The following is a 26,954-nucleotide window of genomic DNA, read 5'->3' as shown; positions in this document are numbered from 1 at the left end:
CTGTGGTCGCCGGAGAAGGGCCTAGACGTAGAGATGAGAAACAGCCGGGTCGGGGGTAGCAGCACCTCAGCCGAGCGGGAGGGAACTACCTCCACCGCCTTCGCGGTAGCCGACCGGACATGGCAGCGAGGTCAAACCCGCCCGGCCGGGCCCAAACAGGCCCGCAAAGACCTCGCTACCACGCTGCAGCAGGCCGGCCGGAGTACCGCCGCCACCCAGCCACCGCCGTCGCATCTCCTCCACCTCCAGGGAGCATCACCGGGGCGCCATGAGCAGCCCGCCCGCCTAGCCCCTTTGGGCCCCGAACTGGGCCCAGATCTGGGCCGAGCAGGCCCTGCCATGGCCGCTGCCAGCGCAGCTCCGCCACCAACGGTCGCGCCGCCTCTCCTCCAACCACCCGACGCACAGGTACCACCCCGCCGCGCCGGACCGCCGCCGCCGAGGAGCACCGCCGCCGGCCAGAAGCCCCGCACCCCCAGCGCCGCGACGGGTAGAGACGTCCCCGCCGCCGCCGGCACCGCCGAGGCAAGGCCCGGCGGCTCCCGCCGACGGCGGCGGCAAGGGGGAGCGCGAGGAGGGAGGGAGGAGCGCCGGGGAAGGGGCGCGGCCCGGCCGCCGTGGGAGGGCGGCGCGGGTCGCGAGAGAAGGGGTCTCCTGGGTCTTCCCTGTAATTTTCTTCTGCTGTGACGTTACGCCCTTGATAACAGGTTCAGCTGAGGGTGGTTACCTGAATGAGTGTATTTTATTTTCGTAGCATTACTGGAAGCCAGTGCTTTTCAGGATTAAACTGGCTACCTGCTAAAACAACACAAACCCACATCCAAGGCATTAGAGACATTTTTATTTGATAGATCTCACTGGGTCCTTCTTCTTTTTGCTCAGAACATAATGTTTACTATAGTGAAGCGTAATCATCAATTTGGATTCTATCTTATACCTGAAGCATGCATTGCGATTGCCAAAGTTAGTCCTATGCTCCTAGCTAATATGATGTTTTTGAATAAAACGGCATGCAATGCATGCCAATGGTGTTTGATTGTGTTTGTGTCCGAATTGTGAGCTGGCTTCTACGTGATTGAAAGATTGAGCAGAAAATGGGGGCCATGTGTTCCTGAATCCGGATGCAATTTTTCTATATTTTGTTTCCTTAAATTTTCTCCGGTCCAGCCAATAGGCTCTCTTACCATGCACCTTTAAGTACTTGATGTCTTCTTCATTTGCTGTGTTCAGTTTCCCATACTTATAGAACTGTGTATTTGCACCAGGCCGGCTTCTAAATTCTGCATTGTTTGTTTATTTGTCGATGATGTTAGATTGTGACCGATAAAAATAAGCAACGCTGGATGTGGTTTATTCCCCTAGAAAACCATGCTCTCCAGCACAACGTTAAGATAGAAAAGCGGGCGCGGCAAAACGCGCTCGGTCCTTCTAGTCCACAACTAATGACAAAGCCTTGTCCAGTTGTTCCAGTTGTACAAAGCCTTCTTGTTGGCGTGCCGTTTTAAATCTCGCAAAAGATCTGGGCTGTTTTTCGGTGCTGTGGCAAAAGGCCCAAAGCCCTCCCCGATCTCCCGTCCCCTCTCATCGTCTTCGTGGTGCCCAGCCGGAAGATGCCTGACCTCGCCGCTCGCCTGGGAGGCGGAACGGAATCTCCTTCCGCTGGGCTCTTCCGATGCTCAGGGAAGGATGGCCCTGCTTTTGCCGGGGAGCAAACCATGCTCTGCTCAGGGCAGGTGTCAGGATGGGGGGAAATTACTGGGGTCTTCATAGTAGGTTCGTTGTCGCCTCTTTTTACCGTACCATCGACTTCAGTAGGTTTTTTTCCCGGGTTAGATAAGATCGATTAGTTATTAGGTTGATTAGTTGTCTCGGCTGCTTTAAAAATGGGCAACTTGCATACACATGGGCGCCATTACATACTACAGAGGGGTTGGGATGGAAAGTGTCATGGCTACATTTATCTACGATCGTTGAGTGTGATATCTCATCTGACTCGATTTTCTTTTGTTTTCTCAGTTATCATCGTCACTATTGTGACTTATGAGTGGGTAAATACAGATCATCAAGGCAACATATAAGACAACCTTCTTTGGACATGCCTGAATATTATTATGTTTTGCCATGCCCGTTTTTCTTGTCATGCCTGAATATTGCTGGTCAACTACATTTTTTTGTCTAGCGCGTTACGGAGCGGAGTTGCTGGTCTGCTGCCCTCGTGGGAAGATTCCAGGTCCATCAATTAACAAAGTCCTGAATACTTTATAAACTGTACAACTTGCATACGTGATAAGCCAAGACTAAACTAATAACATGGACGGCATGTCCGGCGTGTTCTCATGGAATCTCAAGGAGGTAGGTAACCAGATCACATCGCCAGCTAATTAGCATAATAAAGATATTAGACCTGTAAGCAGGTCCTGATGAATACTCGGTGCCACTAAGCAGCTTAGCAGTTGGCATTCAGTACCAATAAAGCATCCCTTGCAAGTTAGTGGCCATATCAGAACAGGGTGGCCATATCACAATACTATTATTTTGCGCAAGGTGCCCCCGAACTGTTGATGAGATGCAAGAACATGTTGCTTCAGTAGGGACTGCTATTTGACTTCCAACCATTCCTCAGGATCTGCATCCATTGGTTTCCAACGCTGTGTAACACTCGGCTTCTGTATCCGTTCTCCTTCGTAACTGGTAAGCTCAAGTGTGTCCCTTGATCAATAAAGAGTACATATTTCACCCTCTTTCTTGTCTTAACCTTTATTAGTTCATAACTAATTTGCACCCGTTGATGATACAAATGCAGCTAGGCTTTTGTGGTCGGTGTGCTTATTTTCTCTGCTTGTTAGCCTCTGTACCAAAGAGATCCTACTGGGATGTAAGAATTTGTATGAACATATCCCACTCTCCTGCAGCACTCTAATCAACCTACCCGCATTAAGGTACTTTCTCTAGTTCTTATAGCTCTGTTTTGTTAGAAATTCTGAGCTAGCTTAGGTTCAAGGGAAACATGTACACTTCACCTTCTTTTTTTTCACTCCCCGGCAGTAGGTCTTGTTTTATTGATGACTGGATGATAATGCTCCGCTATCTCTTCTACACATCGGTCTATTCAACCAGTTACATTTCACTCTCCTGGGCACGGTCCATCAAGATCTAAAGTGGCGATGTGCTGATCACTGGAGCAGGTATCGTGTTCAATTACACCTGTGATCAAGCTATGGACCATATCAAGAGGACTTAGTAATTTTCTAATTCATTACTTTCTATTTGTGTAAAACAAATTAATGGAACCATAGACATGTGCAATTGAGGAAACCATATGGAATAAGAAGAGTGAATTTTAACATGGAAGTCCTTGCACTCAAATTTTACTAAAGCCAAAGTAGCAAAACGAGTATTAGCGTATTAGGTTCGTCATCCACATGGATATGCAGTCAGCATGATTTACAAACCTCCATACCTGCTTTATTCTCCAGCACATAAATTGAAGTGATTTGGTAGTCCCACAATTCTGGCATTCTACCAACATACTGTGGTGTGCTAAATGCCAAAGCCCACAGAGCGCACTAAAGCTATAACTGGAGCTTCTGTCCCGAGCTAGATTATTTGAGCCAGAATTTCTCTAACATTATTAGTATTTGGTGAAAACTGTTAAATTTTTAACCAGTCTTTAACACATCTTCTGCATTCTTTACCAGCCTGCATGTTTCCCACACTTCCAGAGGAGTCGCTTTGTATTTCTCGTGGATCAACCTCATCAAGTTTGTTGAATGGCAGCCATACTGGATTCTCTTGTTGGGTCATGTGCCAAAAAAATGCAAGAAATGATTACAGAAGAGGCAGTTTTGATTCTAGGGGTAGAGGAAGACCTCAAAGAACTGCAGCGAACAATGACCCAGATACAATGCTTTCTTAATGATGCTGAGAAAAGGAGGATAAAAGAATCAGCAGTTAACAATTGGCTTGGTGAGCTGAGAGATGCTATGTATTATGCTGATGATATTATCGACATCGCAAGATCTGAAGGGAGAATGCTACTAGCAGGATGTCCTTCATCATCGAGAGAGTCAACTAAATGTGGTGGCATTTCATTTTTCACTTGCATTCCAAATGTTCCGAAGCGTCACAAGATTGCTGTTAAAATCAGAGACTTCAATGCTGAACTTGAGAAGATCTCAAAGTTGGGTGAAAGATTTTTAGGGCTTCAGAGTATGCAGCCTAAAGCAGAAGTTACGAATGTGAAGAGAACTACCAACCTTGTGGAGCCTAATCTTGTGGGAAAGGAAACATTACATGCTTGCAAAAGATTGGTTAAAAATGTGCTTGGAAATAAGGAAAAGAAGGCGTACAAGGTTGGTATTGTTGGAACAGGTGGGATAGGGAAGACAACACTAGCTCAAAAAATATATAATGACAAAAAGCTAGAAGGGGCCTTTAGCAAGAAAGCTTGGATATGTGTTTCTCAGGAGTACTCTGAAGTCGCTCTTTTGAAAGAAATTCTTCGAAATTTTGCGGTACACCATGAGCAAGATGAAACTGAGGGAGAGCTCAGCAGCAAGCTTGCAGCCGCGGTTACAGATAAAAGTTTCTTCCTTGTGCTAGATGATGTTTGGCAGCCTGAGGTGTGGACCAATCTGCTGAGAATCCCATTACATGCTGCTGCAACTGGAGTAATTCTAGTTACCACTCGGCATGATACAGTTGCACATGCAATTGGGATGGAATATGTGCATCGAGTTGATCTGATGTCAGCAGATGTAGGATGGGAGCTGCTTTGGAAGAGTATGAACCTCAATGAAGAAAAAGATGTGGAAAAACTTCGGGATATGGGTTTCGATATTGTTCGCAAATGTGGTGGACTTCCGCTTGCAATCAAGGTTACGGCCAGGGTTCTAGCAACTAAAGAGAAAACAGAGAATGGGTGGAGAAAATTTATTGATGGAAGTGCTTGGTCTGTGGACAATCTTCCTACTGAGCTTAGAGGTGCTTTGTATTTGAGTTACGATGACCTACCAAGTCATCTGAAGCAGTGTTTTCTTTATTGTGCTCTTCACCCTGAAGATGCGTTGCTGTACCGTGATTATCTTGTGATGGATTGGGTTGCTGAAGGCTTTATAGAGCAGCAGCAAGACCAACTTCTGGAAGACACAGCAGAAGAGTACTACTATGAACTAATTAATCGGAATCTCCTCCAACCAAATGGTACATATGTAGACCATGTGGTATGCAAAATGCACGACCTCTTAAGGCAGCTTGCTTGTTACTTGTCAAGGGAAGAATGTTTCATCGGAGACCCTAAATCTTTAGGGGTTATCAATATATCAAGACTGCGACGCCTTACCGCTGTCACTAAGGCGGATAGTGCAGTGTTACCTAGCATGGATAAGGGGGAATTTAAATTGAGGACCTTCAACACTGATCAGAAGCCATGGAGTGTCGATGAAACATTTTTCAAGAGATTTCCCTATATTCGAATTTTGAATCTGAGTGACTCACTTGTACACAGCATCCCATATTATATAAGAAAATTGATCCATCTACGTCTACTTGATCTTGATGGCACTCTCATATCTTGTCTTCCGGAGTCCATCGGTTCCCTCATAAATCTTCAGGTATTGAGCCTGCAAAGGTGCAAAGCTCTGCATAGCCTTCCTCTAGCAATCATTCAATTGTGCAATTTAAGGCGCCTTGGTCTGGAAAATACACCCATAAATCAGGTTCCAAAAGGTATAGGCAGATTAGAATTCCTCAACGATTTGGAAGGATTTCCTCTTGGTGGTGGAGGTGATAATGGTAAAATACAAGATGGATGGAAGTTGGAAGAGTTGGCACATCTCTCACAGCTAAGGCGGCTTGACATGATTAAATTGGAAAGGGCTACTCCTTACAGTACAGATTCATTGCTGACAGAGAAAAAACATCTCAAAGTTTTGCTTCTTATCTGCACCGAACCTACAGATGAACCATATTCAGAGGAAGATGTTAGCAACATTGAGAAGGTCTTTGAGCAGCTAATCCCTCCACAGAACCTGGAAGATCTAGTTATCAATAGTTTCTTTGGTCGGATGTATCCCACATGGCTTGGTACCACCCACCTAGCTTCAGTTATATACTTGAAACTCATAGATTGCAATTCATGTGTGCATCTTCCACCAATCGGGGAGCTGCCCAACCTGAGATATCTGAAAATTGATGGAGCAGCAGCAGTTACCAAGATTGGGCCCGAATTCGTGGGCTGCAGGGGGGATAATCGCAGATCCACGGATGCGGTTGTTGCTTTCCCCAAGCTCGAAACGTTGATCATCAGGGATATGCCCAATTGGGAGGAGTGGTCATTTGTTGAAGAGGGAGATGCAGAAGCAGCGGAAGGGGGAGAGGATGGATCTGCTGAGATACAAAAGGGGGAAGCCCCATCTCCAGGGATGAAGCTGCTGCCACACTTGAAGGAGTTGGAACTTGGGGGCTGCCCTAAGCTGGGATCTCTCCCACGACAGCTAGGACAGGAGGCCACCAACTTGAAAGAGCTCAATATAAGAGGAGCAAGCTCCTTGAAGGTGGTGGAGGATCTCCCGTTCCTCTCCGAGACGCTTCTAATCGACGGATGCGGCGGGCTGGAGAGGGTGTCGAACCTTCCTCAAGTGGAGGAGCTGCGTGTAAATGATTGCGCAGGCTTGAGGCGGGTTGAGGGGTTAGGTAATTTGCAACAGCTGTGGCTGGACGAGGATATGAAAGAGCTATCCTCGCTGTGGATACCTGGGCTTCAACAGCAGCGCAAACAACTTCATGGTGAAGACCTGGATGTCTACGACTGGAAGTGATGCCCCACTGCATATGGATTGAGAAGGAATATGGTATGTACATGAACAAGTTATTTTATGTTTTACAGATTATCTTGTTAGGTTCACACCGTGTTTGTGCTTTTATTTGGTGGAGTAGTATTGAATCAGATGTGACCATTCATTAGCAGGGTACTTTAGACATTATCGGCTTGCATTATTTTTCTTGGTACCGGTGACATGGTTGTAGACTCGTAAGAGCATGTTTAATAAGAGAGTCGACTGCCGGCTCTAAAGCAATGCCATGTCACATAGAGTCAATATAAAGCCCACTCATATAATAGGCTAACTATTAGATTGGCTGCTAGGTGGGCTCTAATTAAAAATTAATTTCTCAACTCATGCGTACTATTGGGCCTAGGCTACATGCAAGCTGCTTTTCCTCGTTAGATGTGCTAACGCCCGGCGACATACGAAGCGCTCGCTCCCTCTCTTTTCTCTTCTCTCTCTCTTCCACATCAGGTTTTAGTGATATTTTAAGGTTTATAGCCTGCTGACTCATCCCTATTATACTTGCTCTAAGTAGTTAGAGCATCTCCACCGACGGTCCCCCAAATAGGCGTCGGCAGGGGGCGCCGATTCCCATACCGGCGCCCCATACGCTAGCTCGATAGAATTTGACCGTTCATTAGCAGGGTATTATCTGCTTGCATTATTTTTCTTGGTACCGGTAGCATGGTCATAGTAGTTAGTCGGTCGATCTGCGCTGGCACACTCGTCCGCTCCTGCCCAGGCTAGTTATTGCTTAGTATATATCTACCTCCTCCGCTTGTGCTGGCCGGCTGTGGCGCTCGTTTGGCTTTAGCTTATGTTTATTTGCATTGGTGTATCTTAGTGTGTTGCGTTGCGACTGAGAGAGCGCATGCCACACTTTGCGCGCGCTTTATGCGCGTAAAGTCTCATACGACACGAGTTTTAAGTATACCGTACACGCGACGCCGCACTGCAGGCGCGCGACGCTGGCCTCGGCCTGGCTGCATGTCGTTCGTGCGGTGGACTCCTGATCGATCCATCCACGGCACCAAGGGTGTCCGAGTCAATGGTTTGCGTCTATTGGCAGGCTGTGCTCTTTTCTTTCCGTAAAAGGAAGAACCCTGGCCGCTTGACACTTTTTTACAAAAGAGCACATTTCATCTTATTCCCTCCGTCCGTGAATAAGTGTGCGTTTTTCTTTTTTGGAATTCAAACATTTTTTAAGTTTGACTAAACTTTTACAAAAATATAGCAATATATGTGGAATCAAATTGCTATATTATTAAACTACATGTCAAGATAAATCTAAAGTTATTAGTGTAGTGTCATAAACTATTGTTATTTCCTCTAGTTTTAGTCAACTGATGTCAAGTCAGGGGCCATATTTCACCTTGTATAACTTATAATCATAAATGTTCTACATAAGATAATTTGGACCGACAAGATTTTTTAGAAGCTGCCTGTTTTACTAGCTTATTATACTCCTATTAGCAATGCGCAAAGAACTGCATAAGCCCTGTTGTTGCTCAGTGTCTTGCAGTATAACCCTTATAAGGTCTTTGTAGCAACCTTGTCTAGATATAGTGTTAACCTTATGCACGTAAAATGTTTCAATCTATTGTGATTGTACATTTCCTAGAATAACTCCAGTTGATACTTTCTTCTTTATTTTCTTTTGAAATTGTGTACCGATTGTGTGCTTCTATAAATAGATATCGATGATACTAGTTTAAATCTATTTCAAATGTTTTGAAGGGAATGGATTGTACAACTCTGTCTTTTTCAATTACTAAAGTGGTTTAATTTGAAAAAAAATGTTGTATATATTAGTGACAGCGCAAGATATACTACAATCGATGACAAAACCTGCATGATTGTAATCTTCATGGCCTTATGTCGTTTGAAAGATGCACACGCCCCAGTTTGGTTAAGCATTTGGCAAATATATAACTGGATCTTGACCTTTTGTGTAGTCTTGAATCTGGGTTTTTCAATTTTTTTAAAGTGATTATGCTTATCTTGTATGCTGGTTTATTTCCGGAAAGAGCTCCAGTACATACTTTCTGCTTTCCTTTCTTTTGACATTCCGTACGTGTGTCCCCTTGAATGGGAATGGATTGTGTGCTTCTATAAACAGATATCGGTGATACTAGTTCCAATCTCTTTGAAATGTGTCGAAGGGAATGGATTGTACAACTCTGTCTTATTGAAGTGGTTTAATTTGAAAAAAGTCTGCTATATATATTAGTGGCAGCGCAAGATATACTACAATCGATGACAAAACCTGCATGATTGTAATCTTCATGGCCGTATGTCGTTTGACAGATGCACACACCCCAGTTTTGTTAAGAATTTGGCAAATATATAACTGGATCTTACCTTTTATGTAGTCTGGAATCTGGTTCTTCTATTTTCATTTTAAGTGATTATGCTTATCTTGTATGCTGGTTAATTTTGTAGGTAGTTAACTGCAAGGGCTTGGAAGTTGCAACCTGGTGATTGATCTATGGGCACACAAATACTATCAGATTTATCTTGTGTCAGAAAAAAGGAGGAAGGAGAAAATCCAAAAAAAAAAACGGAAAAGAAAAATCCAAAAAAATGAAAAATGAAAAAAAATGAAAAACTGAAAAAGAAAAAATGCAGTTTTTTTTTTTTTTTTTTGACCTTGGAACACTGTCATTCCATTAAAATTGAACGGTAGAATCACCGTACAGAGCCCTGCTTACATCAACAGGAACCTGATCTAACCACACTTGGTGTTCATTTGACACCCCATTCAGGCCTAACGTTGCCAGTTCATGGGCAGGCTTATTACAGACACGGGGTACAAAGACAACACGATGCTCAATAAATTCAGTTTGTAGCAGGAATTTAACTTCACAGAAAAGGACTCCCAACTCCGCCAGGTCAAATTCAGAAGACGTAATTGCTCTTTGCAGGTTCTGGCAGTCTGTTGCAATAATAATACGACCAAAACCAAGTCTTACGGCCATGTCAATTGCTCTCAGAACTGCATATGTTTCAGTGTGAAAAGCATTTGCTGCCGAGGGGACCGAACCAGCTTCAGCAATGATCATATCTCCATCATGGTCTCTTGCAATTGCACCCCACCCACCCCTGTATGTGACAGGGCTGAATGCACCATCCGTATTCAACAGAACCCAATCAGCAGGAGGTGGTTGCCAACTCTGAAACCGATTCATTGGCTTTTTGGGGTCTTTTTTTAGGTGCACTCTCCACTCTTCAGTATAATTATTGATGCTCGCCTGCAGAATATTGAGCGGTAGTCTCCTTTCACCCCTGTTTGCTTTATTCCTCTCTGTCCACCAACACCACAACAGGGCCACAGTTTTCATCTTCTCGCCATATGACAGGTCAAGAACTTGATCCATGACTTCCATTGCAGAGTTGCAACTTAATAGTCTTTGCCTCACATGGTCCAAGGCAAGAGAAGACCAGACTTTTGATGCATCTCGACACGCAATAAAGAGATGGCCTCCACTTTCAAACATTGCCTTACAGACTGCACATCGTGTATCCAACTCAACATGCCTCTTTTCAATATTCATCCTAAGCGGCAGGCTATCACGAGCAAAGCGCCATAAGAAATGATGAACTTTAGGAGGACAGTCTAGCTTCCATAATCTGTTCCAGATATTAGTCTCCCATTCACTACCAATATTCCCATTTGACTGACCTGCCTGCCTTTCATCATCTTGAGCCAAAACATATATTTTGTACGCCGATTTAACAGAAAAAATCCCCTTGCTGTCAGGATGCCAAGCAACACAATCTTCCAGTTGGTCACATATAGGGATTTTCAAAATCGCTTCTGCATCACTTGGTAGGAACGATTGCCGCACGAGCACCTCATTCCAGCTTGTTGTCTCTAAGTTCAGCAGGTCCCCCACCAGATTCAACTGCGATGTGCCCTTAGGAGTACTCGGGCCTCTAGTAGAGCATGTTGGGATCCAAGGGTCCGACCAGATGCTGATATGAGATCCATCGCCAACCCTCCAGATAACGCCGTGTTTTAGTACTTCGATACCTTTTAGAATACTCCGCCAGACATAACTCATACCCGGGCTTGGATTCGCATTAAGCAGGTCACCATCAGCAAAGTATTTAGCCCGGAGCACCCTGGCACACAAAGAGTCAGGGGCTTGCAGCAAACGCCATCCTTGACGAGCAAGCATGGCCATATTAAACGCATGTATGTCTTTGAACCCCAGCCCTCCTTCGCTCTTCGGTTTCATCATATCTTGCCAGCTTACCCAATGTGCTTTGTGATCATCCCCCATCTGGGACCACCAGTATCGACAAATCATCTTGGTGATATCGTCACACATGCTTTTTGTGAGATCAAAGCAAGACATCGCATAAGTAGGTATGGCCTGTGCTATCGCTTTGATCAGTATTTCCTTGGCAGCTCTAGACAGGAGCCGTTCTTTCCACCCAATTATCCTTTTCCAAATTTTCTCCTTCACATACGCAAAAGCCTTGGCCCTATCTCTTCCGATGTATGTTGGCAAACCCAGATATTTACCTCCATAGTTCTCCACCTTCAGACCCATAGTTTGTAGAATGGAAGTCTTAAGCTTCTTCGGCGTGTTCTTACTAAAGAGGATGGAAGATTTATCTCTATTGATTACTTGCCCAGACGCTGCCTCATAGGCTTGCAGGATCCAGTTAACAGTAGTTGCACTTGCCGTCGTGGCCTCCATAAGGAGTAGCGAATCATCGGCGAATAACAGATGGTTCACCGATGGTGCCGATGGACTCAATTTAATCCCAGAGATTAAACCTTTCTCTTCTGCATCATGGATAAGCGCCGAGAAACCCTCTGCACATAACAAGAATAAGTATGGTGATATTGGGTCACCCTGTCGAAGGCCTCTTCCCGGTGTTATAGAATCTGTAATATTTCCATTCACCTTGAACCTGTATGTCACTGATCTAACACACTTCATCACATTCTCCACAAACTGATTACACATGCCCAGTCTAATCATCACTTTTTCAAGGAATGACCATTCTACCCTGTCATATGCTTTGCTCATATCCAATTTAACTGCCATGTAGCTTTTCTTCCCCGACCTCTTCCTCTTCATGAAGTGAGACATCTCATAGGCAAGGATAGTGTTATCTGAAATAAGCCTTCCCGGAACAAATGCACTCTGGTTTGGAGATATGATTTCATCCAGAATACACTTCAAACGGTTAGCCAACACCTTGGAGATTAGCTTGTAAACGACGTTGCAAAGACTAATTGGGCGTAAATCTTTCATACTCTCTGGGGTCTGTACCTTTGGGATGAGCACAACAATAGTTTCATTCCATCCATCTGGTATACTGCCGCCTTGCAACACGTTTAGAACCTCATCTACCACAGCATCACCCACCGTTTCCCAAAATTGCTTATAGAACAATGCTGGCATTCCATCAGCACCCGGGGCTTTGAGGTCCCCAATGCCATCAAGTGCTTTTTTCACTTCCTCCCTAGAGAATTCACCAGCCAACACTTCATTCATTTGATGTGTGACACGGGGCTGAATATTCTCCAAAACATTATTAGCATCAGAACCTGCCATGGGGGTAAACAAGTTAAAGAAATAGTTAGTTACGAGGGCCTGTAAACCCTCCTCCCCTTCTACCACCTCCCCATCAACACCCTTTAGATGGCTGATAGTATTGTGTTTTTTCCTCTCTGTTGCGAAAGAGTGAAAATAGGCGGTGTTTCGGTCTCCCTTCTCAAGCCAATCCGCATGGGCACGTTGCTTCCACGATAACTCCCACTGATCCTCAAGCCGCTCCAGCTTGAAACGGGTCTTCTGCTCCTTTGCAATATTATGTGCTGTGATCTCACCACGCCTACACTCCTCAAGTTCCTCTTTTAGCTTTTTTATACGGTTTTGTAGGTCACCCAGCACATCACGACTCCACATATGTAGGTCCTTTGACACCTTGCTAATTTTACTTGATATACTGCCTTCTCCTCTTGCTCCAGCTAGGCCCCATGCATTCTTAACAATTGCCTCGCAATCATCCTCCAAAATCCATCTAGCTTCGAACCTTTTATTTAGACCCTTGTTGCCAGTCCAAGATGGTTTCTTACTGCACTCCGCACGGACCACCACTGGTCTATGGTCTGAATGTTCCGGGTCACCATTCTTTACCTTGAAATCTGAAAAGTGGATACGCCAAGAAGGGGAAGCCACAGCTCGGTCCAAACGCTCACGGATATAACCTTCAGCACGCCAATTATTATTTCTCCACGTGAACATATCCCCCTCAAACCCAAGATCTTGCAGGTTACTATAGTCTAAAGCATCACGAAATTTATCCATCTGTGCTTGAGGTTTTGGTACACCACCTTGCTTTTCAAAACTATAAAGTATTTCATTAAAGTCACCAATACACATCCAAGGCAGATTTGATTGATGGTGCAAAGTGCGTAAAAGCCTCCATGTATCTTCACGATTCTCTTGCCGGGGCTCCCCATAAATTCCTGTCAGCCTCCATTTGAAACCATCTGGTTGCACCACTTCCACGTCAATGTGCATTCTACCTTTCCATCTTAGACTCAGATTAATTCCACGTTTCCAGAACATAGCAAGACCACCACTTCTGCCCTCACACTTTTGCACAATCATGTGAGGCATTCCTAGCTTCCACCTGAATTTCTCCATCCCTTTCTCATCAAGTTTGGTTTCCGACAAGAAAAGGATATCCGGGGCCTCCTTCTTCTGGTGAGCCAGAAGACCACGAACTGCCGGCCCATTCCCCAAACCCCGGCAGTTCAAACCACTTATAATCATTGGGGCCCGCGGAGCTGTCCCGGCAGCCCCGCTTCAACCGATTTGTCACACTCCATCACTACACCCTCCATTTCAACCGTCTCCTTATTTTTATTTTTCTTTTTCTTAAGGTCCTTGTCAACCTCTACCGACAACTCCACCTTTCTTTTGACTCCCACGCTCACATCAATTTTTGCAGTGCCCACTCTATCCTTCTTCTGCCTTTTATATTTTCTTAACAAAATCACTGGCTCTCCCGACTTTGTATTGGTAGGAGTCTCCTCCCTATGCACAGCTTCAAACACCTTGTCGGCCTCAGGGATGTTGCATGCCCCATGCAGCGCATTGTCATTCCCTGCATTTTCCTTTTTATCTAGTTTCTGTTGTACAACCGGGCAGGCTAGTTGTCCAGCGTCACCCACTCCCACTACCAGTGCACCATCCTTTCCCGTACCACTGTCCCCTGCCAAATACCCTTCTCTTTGTCCCTTGTTCATCTCACAGATGACCTGCTCTTTTCTGGCTGTTCCATCTGTTACTGACTCACAACAGTCAGCTCCCACACCCGAGCCATCTGTTAGCTTCAAAGGACTCGACACCTTCCCCTCGTCTCCTTTACCTGACCCAGAACGGTCGATGCTTGGGTTTTTATCTTTTCTCCATGATAAACTATCGATGCCTGGCCCATTACCTCCATTCCTGAAGCTGCCAAAATTTTTGTTCTCTGTACCTCGCCTACCACTCCAGGATCCTTTATCACTTGGATACGGTCCTTTTTGGTTTGGTGTCCACTTCAGCCATTTGCCAAATTGTTGCATCTCACCCCTTTTCAGCTGGATTGAGCAAGCTTTATCTATGTGCCCTACCTTGCCACACGTGAAACAAAAGTTTGGCAAATATTCATATTCAAAACGGCACCACTTTTCTCTGTTATCCTCCCCAAACGTGACCATCATTCCCCTTAACAGAGGTTTATTAACCTGCAGTCTGACCTTTACTCTAAGGTACTTACCCGGCGCCATACCATTTGCATCAGTTTCAACATCAATGAACTCCCCAATTGCATCCCCCATCTCTTCACCTGTCTTCCTGTTCATCCTACCCAAAGGTAGATTAAAAATCCTTATCCAGATCGGGAAGCTCTCGAACTTGTACTCATCTGCCGTCTTGTTTACATCAAACTCTTCCATCAGTAACAGATCATTCTCGAACATCCACGGCCCTTCCTCCAGTGCCTTCCTCTTCCCACTAGCCTGATAGAACGTAAACATAAAAATGTTTTCCCCCACAGACTTGCAGTGGATACCTTTCAGTGGGCACCATGCCCTTCCCAGCGCACCGGCTAGGCCCTCCGCAAAAGCTGGCTTCTCCGAAAAAAGCCTTCCCAACGCTTGTGGCTCCACCATCCCAACCTGGCCTCCGCTCACCCATCCGATCTTCACTCCCTTCTTCTCCTCGGCCGACAGTTGCAGCTTCTTCATCATGCCTTCCACTCCCTCCAGGCCAGCCATATGGAAGATCAGTAGAAAACAAACACTCGGGAACAATCTAGGTAAAGGTGTTTTACGATCCCGCGCCCTAGCCACGCGTGAAAGGCTTTTTGTGGAGCGTTTTTGTACTGGGAGATTTTGCAAGAGCCTCGTGCTCGAGCGATCACGTGGGTGTGAAGCAGCGAAACTCAAACTAACAATGGCGGCGGTGGCTAGGTTTAGCCTGGGCGACGGGGGCAAGAAACGAAGAACCTACCCTGGGAATCGCCCCAGAATCGCCTCGCGAAACGTCTCCGGAAATTACGGAACCGTCACCCAAAGGACGGACTATTGCAGTTCACCATATTGCCCTAAAAAAAAAAAAAAAAAAAAAAAAAAATGCAGTTTTTATCTTCATTTGTAATGTTCTAAACCTAATTTTTTATGGACTTGTACTTTTTATTTGGTAGGGTAGGTAACTCCGCCTATATCACGACAAGTGTAACACTTATGGGTATAGCCGGTCCCAAGCCCGGAGAAAGGAGGAGGGGTAGTAAGTATGGTAAACGCTATCTGTCTTAGTCCGATGCAAAGGAAAACGTCGGACCGATCCGATTCCACATATTCCTATTTCATCCCACGGCCCGCATGCATCAGTTCTTCTGAAAGGAAAAAAATCGAGACCACTAATCTCGCATGTTGACCAACCTCACCCCCAAAATTTCGGGCAGTTCCCAAAATTATCCATCGGTGTGAGCTCCTACCAAAATAGATCTGATGCTGCCGCCTCTGCTCTCACCGTGCCACAGCTCCACCCACCACCTCGCCGTGCCGCCACTCATCTCCCAACGGCGCAGCCATCTCCCATCTCGGTGGTTACCTGCGACCTGGTTGAAGCCCTGTGTCGGCGGCGCTCCGTCGCGGCGAGTCGTCGTTGGGGCGTCCCTGGCAGTGGCCGGCCGGCGGTATAGAGGCTGTGCACAGTACACCCCATGAAGCAGCAGGCCGGAGGGCCGACGGTCTGCATACCGCACGGAGCAGCGGGCTGGAGGCTGCTTCCTAAGGTAATTGCAATTAACCTATGTCCCAATCTAGGGCTTAGATCTTTTTAAAGTTACACAGGTAATGATCATATTATTACGCATCCACAAGACCAGTCCGTTGAGATAGTACTAATATGAAATTTATACTATTCGGATAGTGTATATGAAATTTATGTGCTTCCGATTCAGATCTTTATGCTGAGATAGCACTAATATCTTGCTATGTGCTGCATGTGAAAGGGTATATATGAAACTTCTGTTCTTCCAATATGTATGATTTGGGCTGGGATGGCACGAATCTAATGCTTCAAAATAAACATGCTTCCTATGTACATTATGTTTCTTTCTTCAGCCTGGATAATTTGCTTCATATAACCATGCTTCACCCTTGTTGATTTTTGATATTGTCATTTTCGTTACCATTGTAATCTAAATATTATCCTCATGATACTAGTTATGTTTCAGGCACCGAAGCTTCCATGTTGTACTAGTTACGTTTAGATAGCATAATGCAGATGCTTCCAAACCATTTATGTGTTTCTACCTGAAAAATTGCATAAATAGTATCATGCTTCTACCTTTTATTATTTGTTTTTCAAATTGTCAATAACATTTTTTTAACATTGCCCCATGCTTCCTACTTTTATTATATATGTTGCTCATGGTTTAAGTGAACACATTCCAGATTACCCTTCTTTCCGAATGGCTGTTATCCTCCAGCTACAACTCGAGCACGAGATTGCGTTGGCCAACGTTTCTTGTGTGAAGCAACACTACCAGTGGGGCGAACGTCTTCTTCATGCTACTGGAAGCAGACCAATGTGCTACTCTCAGTACCTCAGAACCCTAGGTCATTGTTACAGGTCATCGATGAGCCTCTTGTGTTCTCGTTGATGCACATGTTCCATCGCTATGAGAGGTGGATGGCGGGCATTATGCCAGACGACACAAACCCTGTGACTGATTCATATTATATATAGAAGCAAATTTTGATATTATTTGAAGCAAAAGTTATTTTAGTTGTAAGAAAATTATGTCCTCCTCAGGAAGCAATGACCATAGAAGCACATATTTGTTTCATTGAAGCATATACAGATCTTTTGGAATCAGTACATGCTCTCTTGAAACCAATGTTGTCACATTGGAAGCAAACACTATGTCCGTTGTAAGCAAATTATATTATTTGTTGGAAGCAATGTTAATATAAATGAATATTTGTTGCATCTTTTCTGTATGGTGGAAATAAAATACTAGGAGGTAACAACCTCCAATTGTCTTGGAAGCAATCGCCCTGGCCAAGAGAAGCAAAATATTCTTCGTAGGAAGCTAAATTAAGTTGTAGAAAATAAATTTTCAATGCTTAGAAACAAGATTTGGATATGCCATGATTATTCCCAAAAAAAACAAGGATATTTTCCCAAAAAAGGGGGCTTCCAGTGCTGAAAAACAATGTTTCCCTGATATAAAACTGTGGTGTTGTCACTGGAAAAAGTCGTAATTGATTTCTTAGTATTTTATTAATCGGAAACAACTCATAGTTTCTCAAAAGAATCCGCTGAAAATAAGCTATTGTTTTGGATGAATCGGACGTGCATCACGGTGGCAGTCCAAACGGAAAAGCATGCAAGCTGTTTCCTGGGATCGCGGGAAGGAATCATGGAAAGAGCGAAGCTGGGCTGGTTGAAAATCATACGACCCAGCTGCATCCAATCCTACGGCCAAGTACAGGTCCGATCGGAAGCAAAAATCGGCATCCGATTCCTAGCGGCCCTTCTACCTTAGAAGTGTACCAAGCTGCGAATACACTCGAACAGTTTCAGTTTCAGCAGCACTTGCCTGAGGCTTGTGTTATTGTTTGCTTGTTGAGACATATGTTTTATTATTTATATGAAAATATTGTCCAATTATTGTCTTCAGTATTGTTTCCCGGGAATTCTTAGCTCTTACTGGTGCTGAATGATGCATCTCCCAGTTAATTTACCGCGCCACCAGGGACGTTGCCGGCACACCCGAGCGCTCAGTTGCGCCATGTGTATAGGAACGAAACGCCACACCGTTCAGTTTAGTGTGGAGAAGGACTCCATGGCGGCTTAATTTAGGGTGAACACTCTATACCGTGGTCCGATACGAAACGAACCATCAAACTGATTCGCTACCGTTCATCTTTATTTCATCGCTTGGCTCACAGGCATAGTTCTCACATAAAAGAAGAAAAAACTGGCCCGTTCTCCCCGCATGCTTCCTTAATGCACCCGGTTATGGATCAGCTCACCCCAAATCTCTCACCCAACAAGCAAACCCTGCTCGCCTGGCCACGCTGTTAGGATATACTGTATAGTGTACCGTGGCGTGTGTGTATTCTACTGTACCTAGTCAACACGCCACGCACCCCACCTCGCATGTTCAGCAGTTAGAGAGCAGGTTAGAGGAGATCATGGCATCACACGATAACCATCGGTCGTGGAGGAACTGTATATAAGCTGTACCCCGACTGAATAACAAAGTGTGTTGAAACCTTTCTCTGTGTTCTGTCTCTCTTCATGGTATCAGAGCTAAAATAGGTCGTTGAAATTGTGTCTGGACGTAGGCAAAGAATTCAGTAATGATAGACAGTGCTTCAGATTTATGGCGCAAGGGAAAAGACCACACGTAGTGACTGAAATCATCGAGCACAACTAAATAGAACTGAAATCCTGAGATGCTTACAACGGGAGATGTCCAGATATCTAAATGCAACAACTGGAAAGGGAAATAGCTAACTGTTTGCGAAGCCTGAAAGGGTAAACGCACATTTTTGCCGAGCTGACAGGCATGGCATGTGTGCGGTGCTGATTTACTACAATCAAAGGAAAAACTAGACAATGTGCTACGAAGGGCGGCATGGCCGGGGTGACCAAGCCGCTGATGCCAGAGGGTGACTGAAGCAGCGCCAGCGAACGGACGGCGAGGTACTGACGAGCTTGAGGCCACCGGGTACAGATCGCCGTCAGAGTTACAGCGCAGAATCACCATCCGAGTTCGAAGGTCCTTGACAGAGAAACCAAAGGCATCAAATTCAACTGAAACAGGGTTATCGCGACAGAGTTGTCGAACCGATAGAAGATTCTTAATGAGACTAGGAGAAAGGAGCACATTGCGAAGAGTAAGAGGGGAAGTGGAGGTGATGATCGAGCCGGTGCCAGTGTGAGTGATAGGGAGATGAGCACCGTTACCAACTACGATCTGAGAATCACATGAAGAAGGACGTAGGGAATGGAGATTACCGGCGCCGGAGGACATGTGCGACGATGCCCCGGTGTCGAGGTACCAGTCCGACGTGCCACCAGAAGGAGACGACGTGGTGCCATGCAGCGCGGCCTGGAGTGCGCCCATGTCCCATGGCTGCGGCGAGGCAGGAGCCGTGCTGGAACTTGCGCCGGGCGTGCCGAAGTTGGGCGGTGCAGGGGTGCTGGGGCCAGCGCCGGGCGAGCCGTAGGTGTAGCCGTAGGGAGGGAGGCCGCCGTAGTTGTACGGCAGCTGTGGCGGAGCGATGCCGGGCCCGTACTGGTACGGCAGCTGCGACGGGGCCACGGCCATCAGCGCCTGTTGATGAGGTGTGCCGGGACGCGGGCCAAGCACGCCAGCACCAGGGGCGCGCCAGTGCACGGGCCACGCTTGGACGAGCCCAGTCCAGGAGTTGGTGCCGGGTGCAGGAGCGGGGTACGTTGGTGGGCGCGGAGCCGGCGAGGAAGCAGAGGCTGGTGGGGCGGGCGGAGGATCGGCAGGAGCCTTGCCCTTTCCTTTGTTCCTGTTGCGGCCGCGGTTGCGCCCACCGCCAGAGCTGGAGCTGCCGTCGCCGCCGTAGGCCGGCGCAGGAGCGGGCGCACGCCCGGCCAGGAGTGCGTGAGCGGCGTTCTGGCGCGCGGACTGTTCGGCACGATGTTCCTCCAGCATGAGGAAGGAGCGAACCTGCAGGAACGAAGGAAGAGGAACACGCGACGTGATGTGCGGGATGGCGTGGTGGAACTGGCGTCCAAGCCCGCGCAGGAGGTTGAAGACCTGCTGCACCTCGGTGACAGGCTGCCCCAGGTTGCGCAGTTGGTCGGTGAAGCTCTTGAGCTTGGCGCAGTATTGCATCACCGTCATGTCGCCCTGGACAAGCGCGTGGTACTCGGCGTCGATGTAGACCGCGCGTGCGAGCTGATTGTCGCGGAAGAGCTCCTGGAGCGCGGTCCACACGGTCAGGGCCGTGTCCTCGGGCTGCATGATGACGTCGAGGAGCTCGGGGGAGACCGTCGTGTACAGCCAGTGCACCACGCAGTTGTCGATCATGACCCACTCCGGGTCGTCGTGGCGCGGGACGGCGGTGGAGTCGATGTGGGCGCGTAGACCGAACTTGCCGATGACGGTGTCGAAGAAGCGACGCCACTGGCTGTAGTTGCCCGCAGCAAGGTCGAGGACGATGGGAACGTGGCTGCGGATGGCCACCGTCTGCAGAATGGTGGCCGGGAGAGCTGGTGGTGCGGCAGAGTGCGACGGGCCCGGTGCGGCGGGCGGTGCGGTGTTGAGCGCCTGCACCACAGCAGGTGAAGCAGAGGGATGAACCGGAGAACCATCCGGCGAGCTCTCCGGGTCGGCCATGGGGTTGAAGAAGGCGTCGTCCATCGGAGCGGAAGCAGTTGGAGATCGATGGGCGTCTGATACCATGAAGGAGCCTTGCCCTTTCCTCCAGCATTACTGAATTCTTTGCCTACGTCCAGACACAATTTCAACGACCTATTTTAGCTCTGCAAACTGACAATGGACGAGAGTTTGACAATGCCGCCATGCGCTCCTTCCTTGCTGATCGTGGCACACTCTTTCGTCTGTCATGTCCATATACAAGCCAGCAAAATGGGAAAGCTGAGCGCACACTGCGCACTCTCAATGAGAGCCTCCGCACCCTTCTGTTCCACGCTTCCATGCCCGCCAGGTTCTGGGCCGAAGCACTGTCCACATCCACTTATCTTCTGAACCGCCGGGCATGTCGCTCTAGCTCGCCCAGAACCCCGTACGAGATCCTGCTTGGTGTCGCCCCTGACTACTCCTTGCTGCGTGTCTTCGGGTGTCTCTGCTACCCAAACACCACCTCAACATCTCGTCACAAACTCGACCACCGCTCTGTTGCCTGCGTCTTCCTCGGATACCCTTCCGATCACCGCGGCTACCGGTGTTTCGATCCCGTCTCCCGCCGCGTCATCACCTCGCGGCATGTTCGCTTCGATGAGGAACGGTTCCCCTTCTCATACCCGCACCTGCACAGCAGCTCTACACCACCATCTGCTGCCGCGCCGCCGGAGCAAATTCACCATTTTTTGCCAGTGCTGCAGGCTCCTTCGTCAGCTCGTGTGCTCCCGTCGAGCAGGACTGGCCCCGGTTCCAATGGCGCTTCCCGTGCCACCTCGGTTCCTGACGGTGGTGGCGCCTCCCCGGCCACCGCATGTTCGCGTACTGCCGAGAGTTCCAACTCTCCCGTGCCCACGTGTACAGGCTCGACCGTCGATACTCCATCGACCGGCGCCGCGCCCAGCTCGTCCACGCCTTCAGCATCGACGTGCTCCTCGCCGCTGATCCTATCTCCACCGGTACGCCGCATGGTGACGCGCGCTCAAGCCGGTGTGTTCAAGCCGAACCCGCGCTACGCCCATACTGCTTCGACCTCGCCGGATATCTCGCCAATCCCGCGCTCCGTTCAGGTCGCCGTGCGCGATCCGAATTGGCTCGGCGCCATGCGTGAAGAGTTCGCTGCTCTGGTTGGCAATGGCACCTGGGAGCTGGTTCCGCGTCCGCCTCGAGCTCACCTCATCACCGGCAAGTGGGTGTTCCGGCACAAGACCCGCGCCGACGGCTCCCTCGAGCGCTACAAAGCGCGGTGGGTGGTGCGCGGCTTCACGCAGCGCGCCGGCATCGACTACGGCGAGACCTTCTCCCCCGTCGTCAAGCCGGCCACCATTCGCACTGTGCTCACCATCGCTGTGTCTCGCCGGTGGCCCGTGCATCAGCTCGACGTGAAGAACGCATTTCTCCACGACACGCTTGATGAGGAGGTGTACTGCTTGCAGCCTGCAGGTTTCGTCGACGCGACCAAGCCGGACCATGTCTGTCGCCTATCCAAGTCTCTGTATGGCTTGAAGCAGGCGCCGCGCGCCTGGTTCCTTCGCTTCGCCAACTTCGTGAAGACCATCGGCTTCGTGCCGACGCGCTCCGATTCATCGTTGTTCATCTACGTCCGCGGCGCCGACATGGCCTACCTCCTTCTGTACGTCGACGACATGGTGCTCACTGCCTCATCTGCAACACTACTTCAACGGGTCATCGCGAGGCTCACGAGCGAGTTCGCCATGAAGGACCTCGGCGCCCTGCACTTCTTCCTGGGCATCCGCGTCACGCGCACGGCAGCCGGCTTCTTCCTCTCGTAGCAGCAGTACGCCGAAGATGTGCTGGAACGTGCCGCCATGGACAACTGCCGCTCAGCTCCTACGCCGGTGGACACCAAGGCCAAGCTGCCCGCTGCTGACGGTCCGCGCGTCGCTGATCCGTCCTCCTATCGCACCATCGCCGGTGCACTCCAGTACCTTACAATCACGCGACCGGAGCTGGCCTACACCGTCCAGCAAATCTGCTTGCACATGCATGATCCCCGTGAGTGCCACGCCGGGTTGATCAAGCGTGCGCTGCGCTACGTCCGTGGCACCGTCGACATGGGGCTGCACATCCATGCCTCACCTCAGCTGGACGTTCGTGTCTACACTGACGCGGACTGGGCCGGGTGCCCCGACACCCGGCGCTCTACTTCCGGCTACTGCATCTATTTGGGCGATGCGCTGGTGTCCTGGTCGTCCAAACGCCAGGCCACTGTCTCGCGCTCCAGCGCCGAGGCGGAGTACCGCGGCGTCGCCAACGCCGTCGCTGAAAGCGTCTGGCTCCAGCAGCTTCTTGGGGAGCTGCGCTGTCCCATCTCCAAGGCCACACTTGTCTACTGCGACAACATATCTGCTGTCTACATGTCTGTGAACCCGGTGCATCATCGTCGCACTAAACACGTCGAGCTCGACATCCACTTCGTTCGCGAGCGGGTGGCTCTTGGCGAGTTTCGCGTGCTGCACGTTCCCACGCGCCAACAGTTTGCAGATGTCATGACCAAAGGTTTGCCAACGGACATTTTCCAAGAGTTCCGATCCAGTCTTTGCGTCTCGATAGCCGACATCACGACTGCGGGGGGGTGTTAGGATATACTGTATAGTGTACCGTGGCGTGTGTGTATTCTACTGTACCTAGTCAACACGCCACGCACCCCACCTCGCATGTTCAGCAGTTAGAGAGCAGGTTAGAGGAGATCATGGCATCACACGATAACCATCGGTCGTGGAGGAACTGTATATAAGCTGTACCCCGACTGAATAACAAAGTGTGTTGAAACCTTTCTCTGTGTTCTGTCTCTCTTCACACGCCACCACTCCTCCACCATGACGTTGCACCCTCCCATCCGAGCTGAGACCTGCACATCCAACATGATCGAGTCCTGCGCTTAAACACATGCGCGCTCCACCGCGGTAAATCATCAACAATCGAAGCATTAGGTTCGGACTCGGCCTAGCCTAGGGCTGATGAGGAAACACTGCGCATTTGAGAGATAGGTGGCGAACAAAAGGCTGCTTCCACTTGTTATTGGCGGCGTCTCACTCCCTTCACCAAGAACAGTAATCTTTTTAGATAATAGGCCAAAGACCAGACGTCGGCGACAAGATATCCCAGCTACAAGAACGCACACCACACCCACAAAACCTACCAACGAAGCTACCGGAGCGCGAACAACAAGCACGACTATTACGACGACGACTCGGGACAAGAACTGGACAACAACCGTGTCGGGCCGGAGCTCACCCAACGAGCGAGCCAAGAAACACACACGCCGTCGACAGCCCTCCCCGTCGCAGGCGACGCCACCGGAGGCCGATCACCACCAGGAACCGAAACGATGTGCACCGACCAGCAAGCAACACCTGTGAAGCTCAACGCAGGGGAAGGGCACGCTGCAAAGTTTGCCGAAGATCGCCACACCAAGAGCCAACGCCATCCGAAGAAGCTTCGTGCCTCCGCTAACCAACCAACTAAGAGCTGCACGCCATGAGCTCCAAGACGGTGTCTTCAAGAAGAGAGCGGCATAAGAGCGCTGCCACCACCCGATCTGAGGATCTTGGGCTTTCGCTGGGAGCACCAAGGACGACAGAGAAGAGCCGCATCGATGCTTTCAAGAAGGGGACGGCATCCTTGGACGTTGCCGTCGCGTCTCAGGAAGACCTGAGAAAGAGTTTCCCCTCGGCAAGATCTCTTTGCCTCTCGCACACGGCATGGGGCACCGCCTAAACGGCGACCGCACCGCTGCCATGGAGCACCGCTCGCCGAGACCATGTCGCCCACACGACCATGGCCACCGGCCAGCACCTGAACATCTGGCTCGTCCGCCAACAAGCAAGGATCCTACCAACCGAGGCCGCCGCCCCAGAGACCAAAACTCCTCGTGTCGTCGGACCGCAACAAAGCACCGAGGCCACCGCCAACTCAAGGCTCCCGCACACATCCATACGGCCTCTGACCTCACCGATGTCTACCCCGGGCAGATCACCCAGTGAGGGAGCTCCTCCAAGAAACAGAAGGTCAACCCACAGCCACCACGGCTGGTGCTGCCGCGAGATATGGAGGTCGGGCGAAGGGGAGACTCCCGCTGCGAGATTGACGGCCAGCAGCCACCCCGGCCGCCGGGAGCGTCAGATCTGGCGGAGGGGCGCGGAAGGGCTCGAGAAAGGGGGGCTGAGGCCCCTACCCCAGGCCCAAACTCGAGGCGATCGGTGTGCCGAAGCCTGCGGCCGAGCTGCCCTGCGTCCCTCCCAGAGTCTGCCCTGCCCGAGCGCGCAGCCGACCCGAGCGCTGCCACCTATTGTGCTTGCCACCGACGACCGCGTCGCTGCCAGCCGAACCACCTCCATGGACAGGAACAGAGCCTTCCGCCGCGGGGGCCTGAGCCTCCGCCAGCCAGCCACGAGGAGGGGGGCCCACCGCCGCTGTCAACCGCACGGGCTAGGCCCGGCGGCGACCACTGCGGCGGTGGGGCGGGGGAGGAGGAGAACGGGGTCGGGCTAGGGTTTAGGGCGGGGGGGGGGGGGGGGGGCGTTACCAAGTAACCCCTGGTCAAATCTGTTCATATCGTCTCGACTTTTGAATTATAAAAACATATAATAATGTATGGTTCATCATCTGAGCTGACTATTACTTCACTATCAACTAGGCCTTGTGCTAACGGTATATCCATGCTACAACATCTGGACTGTCAAGCGGCGGATGGAAGCATGATCGTCGAATGAATAAAGCATGGTCATCATCGGAAGGAATCATGGCCACAATTGGCCCGTGACGTTTGAAGGAAGCACGTCCACCGGTTGAAGGAAGCACAACTGAAGAGCGGCCATCATCGCATGGCGCGTTTTGTCTTCTGGGAGCAAAGTTGAAGCAAATAGGAAACAAGTAGCATAATCAATGGAAACATTTGCCATTGATCTTGTAAAAAATCCGATTCATTGAGGACAACGGCATCCATAGTACCATCTTTCGTTGGGCATACAAGAATACAGTAGCACAATCAGTGGAGGCATTTGTCATTACTTAATATCTTGTAAAAAGATTTGATTTCAGCTGATTTTTTCCATGGAGCAAACTTTCCATTTGATGGTAGCCAAAATTTATTTCTTTCAAAGCAATGTTCCCAATTCATTTGAAGCATATATGTAATCATGATAGTGAAAATAATTGAGCACAACATCCACGACACGAACACGAACCATTTTCCGCTCTTCCTCTCCTGATCTCGTCTAGCCAGGGCGTTTGCCCAGGTCCCCTCTCCCTCTGCTCACTGCTCCAGCAGCGGCATGGGAGAGGGGGAATCTCGTTCCTCTATTCTGGTCTAGTAGTTATGGTTAGGTTTTATTTCCTATGGTGCGTCGTTGTGGTGGTGGGAGTGGCATACGGGCTAATAAATATTCCTCAACTCTACTCCCACACCGGCGACGACCTTCTGGGCGGCATCTCGGATTTGATGGCAACGTGTGTTGATCAGTCCTTCAGATCGACAACTAGGTCTTCTTGCCGTTTTTTAGATATGGCGAGATCAGTTTCTCGGTGTGTCGCTAGCGTTCACTGTTATCCGGAGCGACGCTGGCTGCCGAGGCGAGGTGGTTTTTCTGGAGCGAAGGTATGCCGTTCTAGCTTCTCCGACTTCGTCAACGGGAGGCGGCATTTCTTGGTCCAAGATAACACAAGGACGTCCTTCAGTCGATGTGCCACATCGACATGTCCTTCGGTCGATGTGCCACATCGACATGTCTTTCGGTCGATGTGCCACATCGACATGTGCCTCGCTGCTTGCAGCGGGCCCGTTCATCGATTCACAAAGCCTCATTGGTGATGATGCTTTTTGGATCTTGCAATGGTGGAGGCTCGACGTCTCCTCTTGTTTCCATCTCGGCGGCGCTGGAGTTGGGCGGCGGTCGCTGGCTACGGTGGTTACTGGAAACCATAGGGATTGTTTTGTATTTCTTGATCTTTTAGGATGTTATCTGCAAATTCAAGATAATTATTTTATATATTTGTTTTTTAGGTTTCACATGTTTTGCTTCATGTAACTTGATTTTCGATTAATAAAATATGTGGTTGCTCTAAAAAAAGATAGTGAAATAATTTCGTTATTGCTGAAATTTAGATTGGAAGCAGTACCATGGTCGATGGAAGTAATACCATGTGTGTTCCGAAACAAGAAATATT

General features: G+C 49.0%; 2 protein-coding genes and 1 long non-coding RNA gene across 3 annotated transcripts; 2 read left to right on the top strand and 1 right to left on the bottom strand.

Moving 5' to 3' along the window:
* Positions 1-627: 627 nt before the first annotated feature.
* Positions 628-9,406, top strand: LOC127294561 (putative disease resistance protein RGA3). The gene is made up of 4 exons (XM_051324406.2): positions 628-2,691; positions 2,804-2,939; positions 3,699-6,851; positions 9,270-9,406. The coding sequence occupies exon 3, from the start codon at positions 3,771-3,773 to the stop codon at positions 6,816-6,818; it is 3,048 nt and encodes a 1,015-aa protein (XP_051180366.1). The 5' UTR covers positions 628-2,691; positions 2,804-2,939; positions 3,699-3,770; the 3' UTR covers positions 6,819-6,851; positions 9,270-9,406.
* Positions 9,407-15,684: 6,278 nt separating this feature from the next.
* LOC127294564 (uncharacterized) lies at positions 15,685-17,344 on the top strand. The gene is made up of 2 exons (XR_007846755.2): positions 15,685-16,142; positions 16,807-17,344. It is a non-coding gene; the product is annotated as an uncharacterized lncRNA (long non-coding RNA).
* A 1,637-nt stretch (positions 17,345-18,981) lies between these two features.
* Positions 18,982-20,794, bottom strand: LOC127348758 (uncharacterized). The gene is made up of 2 exons (XM_051374673.2): positions 19,385-20,794; positions 18,982-19,148 (listed from the first exon to the last, which is right to left on the bottom strand). The coding sequence occupies exons 1-2, from the start codon at positions 20,763-20,765 to the stop codon at positions 19,114-19,116; spliced, it is 1,416 nt and encodes a 471-aa protein (XP_051230633.2). The 5' UTR covers positions 20,766-20,794; the 3' UTR covers positions 18,982-19,113.
* Positions 20,795-26,954: the final 6,160 nt, after the last annotated feature.

This window comes from Lolium perenne, chromosome 4 (genome assembly GCF_019359855.2).
Source record: "Lolium perenne isolate Kyuss_39 chromosome 4, Kyuss_2.0, whole genome shotgun sequence".
Lineage (NCBI taxonomy): Eukaryota > Viridiplantae > Streptophyta > Magnoliopsida > Poales > Poaceae > Lolium > Lolium perenne.
Note: the sequence above shows the minus strand (reverse complement) of the source record. Positions and strands in the feature narration are given on the sequence as shown.